At 36.5% G+C, this 15,617-nt stretch overlaps 1 protein-coding gene across 4 annotated transcripts in view; it reads left to right on the forward strand.

Annotated features, from left to right (window-relative positions):
* The window catches only part of ATG2B (autophagy related 2B), a 64,263-nt gene that overhangs the window by 30,578 nt on the left and 18,068 nt on the right, over window positions 1–15,617 (forward strand). For all 4 annotated transcript variants that reach the window (XM_079128951.1, XM_079128953.1, XM_079128952.1 and 1 more), the window contains exons 19-30: window positions 4,785–4,942; window positions 5,327–5,499; window positions 6,066–6,216; window positions 7,676–7,875; window positions 8,036–8,116; window positions 9,223–9,329; window positions 9,650–9,742; window positions 10,385–10,455; window positions 10,902–10,978; window positions 11,230–11,400; window positions 13,012–13,153; window positions 15,146–15,348. In XM_079128951.1, the coding sequence (XP_078985077.1) occupies window positions 4,785–4,942; window positions 5,327–5,499; window positions 6,066–6,216; window positions 7,676–7,875; window positions 8,036–8,116; window positions 9,223–9,329; window positions 9,650–9,742; window positions 10,385–10,455; window positions 10,902–10,978; window positions 11,230–11,400; window positions 13,012–13,153; window positions 15,146–15,348 (1,627 nt within the window). The remainder of the gene's footprint in view (window positions 1–4,784; window positions 4,943–5,326; window positions 5,500–6,065; window positions 6,217–7,675; window positions 7,876–8,035; window positions 8,117–9,222; window positions 9,330–9,649; window positions 9,743–10,384; window positions 10,456–10,901; window positions 10,979–11,229; window positions 11,401–13,011; window positions 13,154–15,145; window positions 15,349–15,617) is intronic.

Genomic DNA, 15,617 nt, shown 5'->3' on the forward strand with positions numbered 1-15,617 from the left:
TCTTTAAGAGATAACTTGTGTCAAGGGACAGTGCATATTGACATAAAATCAGAATTCTGAAGCATGTCTTTTCAGAATTCAAAAAGACATTTTGTTTGAATTTTGAGTAATTTATGCACTTGTGTACAATTTAGATTTATTGTATTTAAATGCCCCTCAACATACGTACCAGGAAAATATGTTGAAATAAATGGAATTCTAGATTACCAACTCGAATGACTTTGAACAATTTGCCCAGCTTTCATAAGCCTCAGTTTCTCCATCTGTGAAGTGGTGATGATATTAGTGCCTGTTGACTCAAAGACTGTGTGGGGTTTAAGTGATGTAATACTTGGAAAGTTCTGAGAACAGTGTCAGGTATGGTAAGCACTTAGTAGTGGTTTGTTATAATTCCAACCCACAGGAGGGCTTTCTTGTATAATATAACTGGAAGATAGTCTTGTGATTCTTGAAAAAGAAGCTCTTGGTGCTTGTCATCAGTAGCTTCCCACATGTTCCAAACAAGTTACTGTGATTTCCATGAATCTTCAGAAGCTCCCATTTGTTACTGCTATAGGTTTACTTGCTATCAGATATCCCTGGGCCTTTATTCCTTAACAGAGAATAATCAACTCTAGGTCCTTTTACTAATTGTCATTAGATGTTGTCTTAGAATCACACAGTTAGTCCCAGGAAGGATCCGCATTATTTCATTGGTCTTGACAGTGAGGTTCACAGGACAGCCCACAGTGATATAGGAACCAAAGGTTAGCACTCAGTTTAATTTTGAAAACAACTCAGTGGGCACAGTGGCACATGCCTGTAATCCCAGCTGCTTGGGAGGCTGAGACAGGAGGATTACAAGTTCTAGGCTAGCCTGGGAAACTTAGCAAAACCTTTTCTCCCAATAAAATAAAAAGGGGCTAGGTTTGTAGCTCAGTGGTAAAGAACTTGCCTAGCATGCACAAGGCCTCGAGTTCAATCCTTGGTACACCCCTCTTTCCACATACACACAAAAACTACTTTTCAAATTTATAGTTTTTGTATTTGTTTTGTAATACATATTAGAAATAGCAGCACATGGTTGGGATTGTGGCTTGGTAGTAGAGCGCTTGACTAACATGTGAGGCCCTGGGTTTGATCCTCAGCACTATATTAAAAAGATGAATAAAATATAGGTATCATGTCCACCTACAACCAAAAAAACATTTAAAAAGCACACAATTTACAAATTCATGTTAGCGGGGAAGTTTGATTACACAGCTGAAGTTTGGAAACCACTGATCTCTAGACTCCTCCCTTTAGAAGTAATTGAGGGGTATCTGCTTATCGTGGACAAAAGCACAGGACTGAGACTGAGAGTCATGAACAACTTGTTCAAGGCTCACTGGGAAGACAGAGGGCTTGACCCTGGCTTTGCTGCATTGATTGAGCAGATTGTTGATTAAACTAGGAGATCAAGAATAGTAATGCATACTATAAAAATGCAGTTTATAAATGTATAGTCATTTACTACTTCTTGAGATGGAGTGTCACTAGGTTGCTCAGGATGACTCGGAATTCCTGGGTTCAAGTGATCCTCTTACCTTGACCTTCCAGTTAGCTGAGACAACAGGCATGGGCCACTGTGTGTGGCTTTTGTTTCTTTTTGAAATATAGAATAAGGCTTTTTTTTTTTTTTAAACATGAGTCACTGATTACAATTCCACCTTGTCTTTTTTGCATGAAGTATACTCAGAACGACTATGTACAATTTTTATTTCCATTTGTGTTGTGTGTGTATGTTGTACTGGGCATTGAATCTGGTGTGCTCGATCACTGAGCTCCATCCCTAGCCCATTTTTTAAAAATCTTACTTTTTTAGACAGGGTCTTAATAAGTTCTCCATACTGGCCTTGAACTTGTGATCATCCTGCCTCAGGCTCCAGAGTAGCTGGGATAATAGCTGTATGTCACTGTACCCACCTAGTTGTCCTTTCTTTAGAGTGGAAAAAAAAAAAAGAATATTTTCAAGGTCAACTAAGTGCAGAATCCTCAGTTTTTTTTTTTTTTAAGATTTTTTACCCTAAAGTGGGTACTTGAAATTAATCACTTAGCATGTAGTAATAAACTGTGTTTATAGTGACAAATATAAATAGATTCGAGGCTAGCTGCATTTGACCCTTGCTGAATATATGCAGTATGTAACTTCACTGATGGCAGCACCAGTGAAGGTTGACTGCTTAAGTCAAAGAAATAGAGCCTCTGTTAATCAGGGTTGTGAATTAAGTGGGGCTGCAGAGGAGAGTGTCTGTTCTGTCTTATTCTGCCTACTCTCTCTCAGGTTCCTGGAATCACATGAATGCTGAAGTGCCCCTTCTCTCTGTGGATCATGTAATTTCAGGTCTACTTTCCTCAGGGTGTTAATTCTTTGCCCCTTAGTTGTCTTCATATTTTCCTTTTTTTAAAATATATTTTTAGTTGTAGATGGACATAGTGTCTTCATTTATTCATTTATTTATTTAATGTGGTGCTGGGGATTGAACCCAGTGCCCACACGTGAGGCAAGCGCTCTACCACTAAGCCCCAGCCCTGTCTTTGTATTTTCAAACTACTATAATTTAAAACTTTTCAACTATTCTCAGACTAAGGCAATTGCAACTAGAATGCAAAATGCTTCCTCTTCCCTCATCATTTGAAAGTAAGTTGTTGACTGATTCCCCTTTAGCCTTGTGTGCGTACTTGAGTATAAATTTCCTACAAACGAGGACATTTTACGTGACGAAACTCAGGCACCTGAACCAGGAAGTTGATATTTATACACCCTGCTGTTTATTTTCATCAAGTTTACTAAATGTTTCAATATTTTTCCATTTTTTTATAAAGAAATTTATTTGTTTGAGCAGGGCTTATAACGAATACTCAACTCTACCTTTATTTCATTCATTTAAAATATTGTTTTATTCCTTTTGGGCCTTGGTTAACTGACTTTTTGAAGATAGTTTCAGTTACAGTATTTTTTTTCTATGCAAAAAAATTCCTTTGAATAGAATATAAAAAAGAATTATAACTGGTTTAATTAAATAAAAATTGAGTGTTATGTTTCAGGCTGATAGATACAGAATAATAGTGGTTATGTCCTGAAGTATCTTAAGCATTGTTTTCTTTCTTGACATCGTTCCATGTTTTATAGTTTTAATGGTGTCAAGACTGTTTAGATCCAAATATAAACAAAGAAAACAGTAAAATAATACACAGCTTACATGTTTAGATCTTACGCCATGCACGAACTCCAGGTTTTTTAAAAAAAATAATAGTTTCTCTGTATCCTATCAAGAGAAGAGAATACTTGTAAACAGTAAGGTAAAGGAAGAGCATTTCCTAGGAAAATTCTTCATTTTATATTGTCATCATTCGTAGGCATAGGAGTTCAGACCAAAATTTGGATTTATAATCCTTTGTTATTTTTTGTCCTTTGATATGCCCCAGAAACAGCAAGCCACATTTGTACACAGCGTTTTGGGGCGTAGCTGTCAGTGTCTGAGATGTGACATCCTTCTGTCCTGTATCCCTGGTGTCTTTAACAGTGGGGAAAGAGTCACAGTGCTCAGTACTGCTTTATACTTTTGGACTCACAAGCTCAACCATTGGTCTAGAAAGAGACTTCTCACTTGAAGCAGGCAGGGCCATCTCATCACTTGGCACCTTGCTTGGTGTTCATGCTGGGCTTTATGATGAGTCTGTGCTTTGGCAGTCCTTCCACATGAGATACCTGGTTGTCCTTTCCTCCTCAGCTGTTGCTGCCTGCTGCACGATGCCTCTGTGCTAGGCACAGGTAGAGATGCTTAGATGCAAGTCTCTCTGAGGGCAGGACTGGTGGTCTAGAGTAGGGAGAGTGTGAGGTGTTGGGATTGAAGTAGCTATGTGTGGAGGATGTGCTGTGGGTCCAGATCTCACATAAGCCTTCCTGGAGAAATTTGTTAAGTTTGAGTTTTCTTGAAAGCTTAGAGAGTGGGTGAGACGTGAATACTAGGACAGAAGGGCATCTGAGTAGCAACAAGTATTTCTTTGAAAAGGTAGGATACAAGGGTAGCCCAGCTGTGACCTCATGGGTCAGTATTTGATTGGGCTCTTGTAGCTAGTCGGTAGTGTTTTCCTCTCCTCCCTGATACATGCAGTCTTCATTTCATATGTTCTTTCTCGTGAAGCCATGCTTTCCTTTGGAAAAAAAATTTATATATATATATATAAATATATATAAATAAATAAATAAAATCAGGAACTGGAAGAAATGTGGCCCCTTGTTCCAGTTCTTCCACTAAGTGGCTATGTGACGTTGCAGGTCACATACCCTGAGTGAGGTGATTTCCTCAGGTGTGAGGTAAGAATAACAGTTCTCCCTGACTGCTGCTCCCCAGGATAGATGGGGTCAAAGGAGACTGCACAAGTGGGTAGTTTACAGAGTGCTCTCATGTGGAAACCGTTTTCATTTTGTTGTTTGTGGGCTTTTATTTTCATTTAGCTTCCATCCTTAAAATACATTTAAATGTATGAGTTTGTAATTTGAGTCTGTTAACACAGGTAAGCTAAGCACCTAGCTAGTTAGGTGTCTACCGTGTAGATTCCTTTCTCACTGTCCTGCATGTAGCCCTAGCAGTCGTTTTTCCATCAAACAGAATCGTTCTAAAAATTCTTTAATAGGATCTAATTTCCATTTCACCATTTTAAAAATTATTGATCATGTGATCTCTTAAAGGAATATTCTTTAGTTTGTCTTCCATTAAATTAGAAGTTTTATATTTATTTTTCAACTTTTGTCTTTATAGGATCTTTAATGACTTGCTACTGTGGGAGCCAACAGCTCCTTCACCAGTGGAGACATTTGAAAATATTTCCTACGGTATTGGGCTTTCAGTGGCCAGTCAACTGATTAACACTTTCAACAAAGATAGTTTTAGTCCTTTTAAATCTACAGTTCACTATGGTAATATATTTTAAATTTGTTCAGAATTAAAATACCTATTTATAATAAAGTGGTAGCTTTTAGATGGTGGATTTAAAAATGTTTTTGTGTTTCTATTTGTATTGTTTTGTAACTTCTTTAGTAATTTATAAGAACATTTTCCCATTTCTGATCTCTATACTGAATATCATTATCACTTGAATATATTTTCTTTAGAGGAGTACTGTGCACATTGAAGTTCAGGGTTAAATAGAAAAACATAGAAGGTACTATTTTATTTCAATTTTATTTTCTTTGTAAAAAAATCAGGTTATAAACACAATGTTTTCATGATAATTTTAAAGTTGCTATTTTATTTTAATAAGCTGTCTGAACCATGTAATCGTATTTTTTCCCCCCTCATAGATGAAGAAAGTGGATCTGAAGAAGAGACTTTGCAGTATTTTTCTACTGTTGATCCCAACTATCGTTCCCGTAGGAAAAAAAAATTAGACTCTCAGAACAAGAACTCTCAGAGTTTTCTCTCAGTTCTTCTTAATATTAATCATGGATTAATGGCAGTGTTCACAGATGTAAAGGTATGGTTTACAAATCCAAAGTGTTTTTTGAGAAGTATCTTATTTTAAAGAAATCTAACATGATGTGTATCCAGTGATTGAGATGGGTTGAAATTGCTTCAGTGACTGAGGATTCTAGTGTTCTTAGTCATACCGTGGTGACAATACTTTTTGGAATTTAGCTTTCATTGCTGACCAAACTTTGGCCCTTCTTTTGAAAAACAGGTGCTAATTCTACTCCCAAGAATGGTAACTGATAATTTGTCCATTTTAAAAGAGGGTGAAGATCAGAGAGTGGGCAGAAGGGGTCTTACCTAGTAGCTCTTAAATCATTCAGGTGTTAGTACCACCATATTTAATGGTTCAAGAATTAGACTTCTTTATTGTAGTGTGGGAGATTTTCCTGAGTTGAATTAAGAAAGAGTATACTGAGGGACATTCTATCTTCTCCACATTTAAATAATGACTTGTAGGGGTGGAGAATGTACTCAGTGGTAAGCATGTGCCTAACATGTGAGGTCATGGGTTTGCTCTCCAGCACTGAAATAAAATAATAGCTTCTGTGCTTTTTTGATCTTTTTTATTAGCAAGATAATGGAGACCTACTGGAAAACAAGCATGGTGAATTTTGGTTAGAGTTCAATAATGGTTCATTATTTTGTGTGACAAAGTACGAAGGTTTTGATGACAAGCACTACATTTGCCTTCATTCTAGCAGTTTCAGTCTGTATCACAAAGGTAGGACAACTGTGTGTTTTGTTCATTTCTGTTTGGACATGTTTAAATTTCTCCTTTAAAAGAAAATCAGTTGAGAATAAAACTTTGATAGTAGAAATTATTTTCTGTGTGGGATTCAGATTTCAATGTCAAAGTAATACTGTCAATTAGAAGGTTTTTTTTAAACTTTATTAAGATATAATTAACATACCATACAGTTCATTTAAAGTGCACATTTCAGTGATTTTTAGGATTTCACAGAGTTTTGTAGTCATCACCAGAGTAAGTTTTTGGAAGATTTTCATCACCCTAAATAGAAATTCTAGCTGGGTGTGGTGGCGCATGCCTGTAATCCTAGTGACTTGGCAGGCTGAGCCAGGAGGATTGCAATTGCAAGTTGGAGGCCAACTTCAGCAACTTAGAGAGACCCTGTCTCAAAATAAAAAGGTATGGGGGTATAAGTCAGTGGTAAAGCACTCCTGGTTCAATTCTTAGTACCAAAAAAAAAAAAAAAAAAAAATTCCATACACTTAACTTATGATCCTCCACTTTTATCTCCCTGAAAAAAAGTTAATATATTCTCTCTGTATAGATTTGCATATTCTGAAAGTTTATATGAATAGAACCATAAAAATATGTAGTCTTTCTTCATTTGACATGACGTTTTCAAGGTTTATCTAAGTCATGTCACTTCTTCAGACCTTTTTATTGCTGAATAATATTCATTGTATGAGTATATCACATCTTATCTGTTCATCAGTTGATAGGACTTTATATTCTTTATTTCCTTTCAGTTTCAGATGAAAATGCTTACCACTTTTCTAGCAGTGTCCTGTGAATAGACATGAGCTACTTGCATATTTTCGATGTTTGACATTTTTCCATTTATACTTTCTTAGCATTTTTTGAGTCTAGATTTTTATTTTTTTTAATTGTTTTTAGTTATGCACTGCCAGTCATACCAATATTAGCAAAGAGCAGTGGATTATTAATGCCAAGATTTCTTGTGGTTGCTGTACTGCCAGGATTGTTACCTTCACTGGAAGTACAGGTTGAGCATCTCTAATCTGAGATGCTCCAAAGTCTGAAATTGTTTTAGTGCTGACATGACATCACAAGTAGAAGATTCTGCACCTGAACTTGTGATGGGTCATAGTCAAAATACAGGCAGACTAAAAATGTATAAAATTGCTTTCAGGCTGTGTGTTAGAGGTGTAAATGAATTTCACATTTAGGCTTTGATCCCCTCCCCATTAGGTATAATGCACATATTAATGTTACATGATGATCTCATTAGGTATATGCAAATATTCCAAAATCCAAAAAGATCTGAACTCCAAAATGCTTCAGGTACTAGGCATTTCAGATAAGGGATACTGGCTGTACGTGGTTTTTATTTTGAATTATAGGAGTCAAATAGTTATGAAATAATTAACTTTGTAATGATTTTGTTAATATTTTCACCTCAATGTGGATCTAGGAATAGTAGATGGAGCAGTTCTTCCTATGGAAACACGACTTCCCTGTTCAACCCGCCCGCATTGGTTGGAACCTACTATTTACTCTTCTGAAGAAGACGGCCTCAGTAGAGCTGCTTCAGATGGTGTTGGAGGAGACAATTTGAATATGCTCTCCGTTGCAGTTAAAATACTGTCGGATAAATCAGAGTCTAATACAAAGGTGTGTGTTTTTTGCTTTTATACCATTGAATACTTGCTGTTGATTTCATTACAAAGAATGATTACATAAAAGGCAACACATTTATTTTCTTTGAAAAGCTTTTGCACTATAGTAGGATTCTATGGGCAGTACGTGTGATTCTTTGTATTGTTCTGTATAGGAATTTCTCATTGCTGTCGGACTGAAAGGAGCCACACTCCAGCACAGAATGCTTCCTTCTGGGCTTAGCTGGCATGAGCAGGTAAGAGAGCTATTATGACATATAGTGCACATATGGAACAGTTAACAAGAGAAACATGCTGCTCAGTGGTTATCATGAAGCAGACAGTATGAAATGGAATGTTATCAGCTGGGTCTGGTGATGCGTGCCTGAAAACTCAGCTTCTCAGAGCTGAGTCAGGAGAGGTTTGGTGAGAGGACCTGATTTTTAGACTGAGCTAGAGATAACTAATTAAGGAAAGAGAATTTCCTTCAAGAATGAGTTGTACAGAAAACCAGACCCCGACCTCCTGCCCCATTACAGTGGGTTATTTAGGAAACAGAGTTTTAAAGTGGTCTTGTGTAAACTTTATTCTTTCAAGAATTGTTTCAAAGCAAAATAATGTGAAATTTTATTTGTACTTTGTTGTTAATTTCATAAGATGTGATTTTCTGAGGTTTCTGTAGCTATACAGTTGTTGGGCCTCTTCATTTTAAATTCTGATGTTTCAAGTACTTTAAAAGTATTTTTAGTTGTATGTATTTAAGAAGTATAGCATGATGTTTTGATGTGTGTGTGTATAGAGAGATCTATATCTGTATATCTTTCTATCACTTCTATAATTTACAGCAAAAAATCCATGTAAATCTCTTATCTGAAATGCCTGGAACCAGGAGTGTTTTGGAGTTGAATTTCTTTTGGAGTTTGGAATATTTGCATATACTTAATGAAATTATCTTGGGGAGGGGACCAAAACCTAAACATGGAATTCATCCATACTAGCAGAATGTCAATTCTGTAAAATTTACATTTTATATACATACATATATGTACATACATGTATATATACATACACACGCATATATATATATAAATATATAAATATATATATTGAAGTGCTTACTGTGGTCAAATTAACAAATCTGTCATCTTCCATAATTACCTCTGTGTGTGTGTGTGTGTGCCCTTGCACACGTACAAGTAAGTTATGAAATGAATTCCTTCACAATGATATTTTTCTTTTAGCATTATGAATTTCAATGTGAATGCTTTTTCTGTGAGATACTTTGTTTTATGTCCATTAAGCATATTATATCAAAATCTTTATTCCTTCTAAAGCAGGGTATTTTATATTTTTGTGATTATAGATTTTATACTTCTTGAATATTGCTGATGAACCTGTTTTGGGGTATAATCCTCCAACTTCATTTACAACTTTTCATGTTCACCTTTGGAGCTGTGCACTTGATTACAGGTAAATTCACAAATGGAACAAAATAAAATTTTATTTAAGATGTGTGTTAAGTTTTGAAAAATACATAATTCATTGAGTTAAGGTTATTTTTTTGTTATTGGTATGAGGGATTGAACCAAGGGGTGCTTTATCACTGAGCTATAACCCCCAGCCCTTTTGTTTTTGGATAGGACCTTGCTAAGTTGCTGAGGATGGCCCTCCTACCTCAGCCTCCCATGTCCCTAGGATTGTAGGTGTGCACCACCACACCTAGCTCAAAACATTTTTTAAAGAGAGTTTCTGTTGTTGCACTAAGTTGACATTCTGTTACTTCTTTTTAGGCCCCTTTATTTGCCAATCCGATCTCTCCTTACAGTTGAAGCGTTCAGCATTTCTAGTAGTGTCGCATTGGATAAATCGTCTTCTACTCTCAGGTACCTGTGTGGACTTCATTGTCTACTGAACCTAGCTGTTCAGAACATGTTAGCTGATGTTTACTTCAACCATTTTATCCATCTTTTGTTAAAATCAGCATCCTACTAGTAGTCATATCCTTCTAACTTACTCAAGTTTTCTTTCTTAAGTGAGTGACCCTATTTATTCTTTTTAAAATATATTTTTTAGATGTTGATAGACTTTGATTTTATTCATTTATTTCTGGTGCTGAGAATTGAACCCAGTGCCTCACATATGCTGGGCAAGTACTCTACCACTGAGCCACAAACCCAGACCCCATTTACTCTTTTCATTATTGTATTTCATTTTTCTGGAAGAAATTAATCTTTGGGAGTTTTAGTTTGCTTTTAGAACATGAAATGAACTTCCCAATACTTGATATACTTTATCTTTGTTACTCAAACCTTATGAATTTGAGCATCTGTTAACAAAAAACTGCCAAAAATTGAGAATTTAAACAAATGACTAATTTTTTATACCACTTAAATATTTCTAGTACTTGTCAACAGTGAGTTCATTAGAAATTGCATGTGAGTTTGATGTGTTATAACATCAAACATTTGATATGTGATATATATTCAAAGCTGTTTTTCAGATGTTGGTTTTATCTTTTTTCTCAGAATAATCATGGATGAGGCTGCTTTACATCTGTCTGACAAATGTAATACTGTCACTGTGAATTTGAATAGAGGTAAGAATTAAAAAAACATCTGGAGTAAATTAAAGCTGCTTTGTTTTGTGTTTGATTATTTTAAAGCAGTTTAACTAGAATAATGCTAGTAAACTAAGGATCTTATTAAAGGTCTTTGAAGATTAAAGAATCTTGAAGTATATAGTGATCATATGGTATATATTAGTTTTTCAGTTATTGATTTTCTAGTTTGATAACATTCTTAAAATATTAGCTATGTACATCAAAATTATATATGCCAATTATTTAATTTAATAGTTTCTCACTAAATTAAAGTGAATTGTAGGATGAAAATTGTGGCAGATTTGTAGGATGAAACAATATGTCACATTTAAGTGTAGTATCTGCAATGAATTTTAAAGAAATGCTCATTTTTTTGGTGTACATTGGATAAGAATTTTTAAAAAACTCTACTCAAGACATTTTTTCTCTTTAAACATTTTTAGATTATGTTCGTGTGATGGATATGGGGCTTTTAGAATTAACCATAACTGCAGTGAAATCTGATTCTGACAGAGAGCAAGTAAGTTAGTAAGATAATGGAAATTTTTGTTGAGGTCCTGTTTTTTGAGGGATAAAAAATTAAAATGTACTGTAAAATTATTTTGCCATTTACCTAATTTTGGTCAAAAATAGATAAAATATTTAAAAATCAAGAGTAGGTTAATACATTTTTCCTATGAAAAATGTGATATTTAAAGTAAGTCTATGCCAAAAAGGAAGTTGTTTCTTGTTTGGAAGACATTTTATTCTTTTCTTCCGTGCCTTGTCCAGACTCAGCCTCGCTTTGAGTTGCACTGTTCGAGTGATGTTGTCCACATCAGGACGTGTTCAGACTCCTGTGCTGCTCTGATGAATCTCATTCAGTACATTGCAAGCTATGGTGACTTACATGCACCTGGCAAGGCGGAAAGGAAACCTGGAGCCCCTCAGAGGAAGTCCAAGGTATAGTCAACAGTGTTACTCCCCCAGCCCTGCCATGTGAGTGACATGCTATGGCATTATCTTCGTGACAGTCAGAGGTAAGAAAGAAACTTTGAAAGCTCACTCTTCTTTATAGTCTATGAAATGGGGTCTGGAAGGTGATTTTCTGGAACTTTTGGAAAGCCATTCTTCCGTTTGATAGTCTTTGTTTCAGAACATCAATCTTCTCAACTAATACTTTTTTCCAGTCTTTGGTTATCCAGTCATCTATTCTCAGGGAAGAATGAAAACAATATAAGGATTGTTCTCTGCAAGTGGAATGTAAGACACGCTCTGAGAAGCTGGATGGTGTTGGTGTTGTCAGACTTGGTTCTGTAACGTGTTTTCCTTCTTGGTTATAGGCAGTGCTACTTAGCGTCAGTGTCTTTCTCATACACAGTTTCCTTTTTCCTTTGTGACAACCCAGTGAGAAGAGAGGTTAAAGACCATCCTCTGTTGTATAGATGGATCAGTCGAAACCCACAATCAGTAGGAGAAACAGGAACAAACTCAGTTATTTTTGTCTGAGTTCAGTGCTCTCTGTTCCTCATGTGTCACCTTTCTGACCTCTTATGTCCCACTTAAACAGTCTCCTCTTTCTAAAGCGTTTTTATTTTTTCAGGGCCATTCTCTTCATGGCCTCTTCTGTGAACAAAATTCTCAATCCCTGGGGTGGGTGCCTCTGCTATGAACTCTCGTGTGACTGGCATTGCGTTATTTTTTGTTGTGGCTGTCTTACACTTCATGTGTTATTCTGTGTGTGACTTCTTGCTCCTGCTGCATTTGCTGCATTAGTCACTGATAATAAGGTGATTTATGACACTCCCTGTCTACTATTTGTCCTCTTTAAAAACATTCCCCAGTTTATTAAAAGTTAAATATTATCACTTTCAGTTTGGACTTTCCATTAAAAAATGCATGACCTGGATTTAATGAATCCATTTTACTAACCAAAGTGGTAAAGTAGCAGTACTGGAGTTGAGCCCTGTGAATCACCACTTAGTAGATTTTTCCCTCCTGTGTATGCCCACTCCTGTCCTTGGGAGTCCAGGAAAGGAGTCTTTGATCTGCAGTTGCTTAGTCTCCAAAAGTGAAAGTCATCCCAGCCTGTTGGATTTGGCAGATAGAACTTGCTAGTAATGCCCTTTCCCAGCTTTCCAGCAGTGTTGGCAACCTGGCTGTCTTCTAGTGCATTGCTTTTCCAAGGTCCCAGGTCATGGACACAGTCACTTCTGTTGGCAGTTATTGTTAGGGTTGTATGATGATACTAAAAACTTGAAATGGGCAGCTCTGGGCAGAATTTAGAAAAATGAATGTGGTTCCATTTTTGGTGTTTCTGTAAAATGTAGTGTATTTCTAGGATAAAATAGGGAGTTTCTTAAAGAGTGTTTTTGGCTATTTTTAATTTTTATTTATATATTTATTTTTGAGACAGATCTTGCTATGTTGTCCTTAATTTAAATGGCACTTCATAGGCCTCTTACTCCTGGGCTCAGTCAGTGCTCCTGCCTCAGCCTCCAAACTAGCTAGAACTATAGGCACTTACTGTGGTACCCATCTTTGGCTATTTTTAATTAAACTTTTTGGCTACAGATAGGTTCCTCTGGTGGATCATCCTCACGTGGTCCCGTGCTTCCTGAAGCAGATCAGCAGGTGTTACGAGATCTGATGAGTGATGCTATGGAGGAGGTTGACGTGCAGCAGGCCACTGCATCCGTAAAACCACAGGCTAATGGTAAGACCAGGACTTTTTCCCCAGCAGCATTGATATTGCAGTGTCTTATGTTGTTATTTGTGTTCTCAGAAATTCTTCAGTAAGTAAATTACTGAAGAAAAGACATGTCCAAGTTTTGGTTTATATTTATTAGCCAATCAGCTTGTGATTGTCGAGTGTCTAGTAGATATAGTCAGGATGACATGAAGGATACACAGGAAATGGGAGACAAAACTTATTTTTTGGTAGCTCACAACCTAGGAAGACAAATGGGCAGACACTGAGGCTACTGCTTGGAATGATTGAAAAATGATGTCGGAAATCCCTTGGAGTGTGGTTTGTTTTCCACAATTTGGAAAGGATTGAAACAGTTTGATGACACTAGTGAAAATGAGATGAGCTGACATTTGAAAGTGGGTAGAATTAGGTATGTGTTGAGGAGGGAGAAGGTAACCCTGGAAGTTCATAGACTGGTCTGTGTCAGAACATGGGCATTGTGAGCCTTAGCCTTCTAAATGTTGCCAGGCTGCTGCAGATGAAAGCACCCTTCTTATTGAGAATTGTACAATGAAGTTGGACAAGGAGGGAGGAACTGGATGATTAGAAATCCTTCAGAGCCAAACAGAACCATCTAAATATTTTGAAGCATCTGTTTCAAAACTCGTTTTGCTAATAGGGTGGACATAGCTATTTCTATATATTGTGAAATCTTAATTTTTAAATATGGTGTTATAAAAGTTTAGCATTAAATGTGACTTTCATTCTAGTTTAAAATAAATTAGAACTAAGGATGTAACTGGGACTTCTGGCTTCCTTTGTACTACATTATTTGTAACAAACAGCAGCAGTCTAGTTACATGGGAAGGCGTATTTAATGAATATTTACCGAGTGGCTTTACCAATTTGTGTGTGTGTTAGGTGGGGTTCCTGGAGATTGAACCTAGGGGTGCTGTACTTCTAAGCTACATCCCCAGTTCTTCTTATTTTATATTTTGAGCCAGGATCTCACGTAAGTTGCCAAGGCCAGTCTCATGCTCGCAATCCTCCTGCCTTAGCTTCCTGAATTGCTGGGATTATAGGTGTAAGCTTCACTCCCATTCTCCCATTCCTATAATGAATGACTTTAATAGATGAGAGTCTTCACTAAGCACTGGGCACTTAGGATGCATAATCCAGAGGTGCTGCCACATAAAGGTGAGAATATTGTCTGTGAGCCTTTCCAGGCCAAAGTGTTACTTTATACATTTTTGGGTTCTTAGCCCCATCTCATGTTTGTTTTGAATGAATGGAGAAGTAATCAGTGACTCTAATATATAGTATAAATGTATAAAAATATATGTTTACATATATAAGATTTTTGTGCGTATGCTATCTTTTGTGAACTTTATAATGAGAGAGCTCCCAAGAACAGGTGTCCAGTGTGGGGAGTGTCCAGTAAATAGTTTTCTTTTCATTGCTTGGAATCACTGCCCTCTCCCAATATCTAAAACATTCTCAGCAACTGTTACCACCCCTATCCCATTCGTAAGCAGAGATCTAGTTTTAGGTAAGGCTGTGCTAGATGTAATTGATTTCTACTGCAATATTGCCCAAGATATTTCTTACGGAGCGTCATCCACAGGACAGAATTGTCAAAATGAAATTCTGACTGAGGCAGAATGAGTCAGCATTAATCTGCTGGATTCCTGAGCTTGTCTAATGCCAGGTAACTGAGAGGAACTATCTCTACTTAGAACACTATCATTTGCTGTGTTTTAGAGAACTTCAGACTTGTTAAACTGTCTTTTTATATATCCATACATTTATTAAACAGTATTTGTGATGTATTTTTGCCACTTGCTGAGGTGTTGGGGGCAAGTTACTTTAGCTGTTCTTAACCCTAAGTTTCATAGGGTTATTGTAGAAAAATGAATGAGATTTTGCAGGTGAAAGCATTCATCCTGTATATATGACACATGGTTAGGATGTTTAGTATTTTTTCAGAGTGTGACAAAATGTAATCTTTTTATCTAGGTTTTTTGGATGAAAAATCTCAAATTCAAGAACCATGTTGTTCAGACCTTTTCCTGTTCCCAGATGAGAGTGGAAATGTGTCCCAGGAGCCTGGCCCCACTTACGCCTCATTCACTCATCACTTGATTAGCGATGCAATGTCAGGTGTGCCCACTGAAAATGATGACTTTTGCATTCTTTTTGCACCAAAAGCAGCCATCCAGGTAATAAATTGACAGCTTTATTGAGGCTTAAAATAGCGTTAAAAGTTAAATTGACTGAAGTGGACCTGAAGAAGATTCTTTAGATTTTTATTTCTCACAGTTCAGTTCAGAATTACTTCATTTTAAAATTTACTATTGGTGCATTAATGTTTGTTGTACTTTATTATTATTATTTTGAGTACTAGGGATTGAACTCAGGGGTACTCAATCACTGAGCCACATCCCTAACCCTATTTTGTATTTTATTTAGAGTCAGGGTCTCACCAAGT

Source organism: Sciurus vulgaris, assembly GCF_902686455.1.
Source record: "Sciurus vulgaris genome assembly, chromosome: 2".
Taxonomy (NCBI): domain Eukaryota; kingdom Metazoa; phylum Chordata; class Mammalia; order Rodentia; family Sciuridae; genus Sciurus; species Sciurus vulgaris.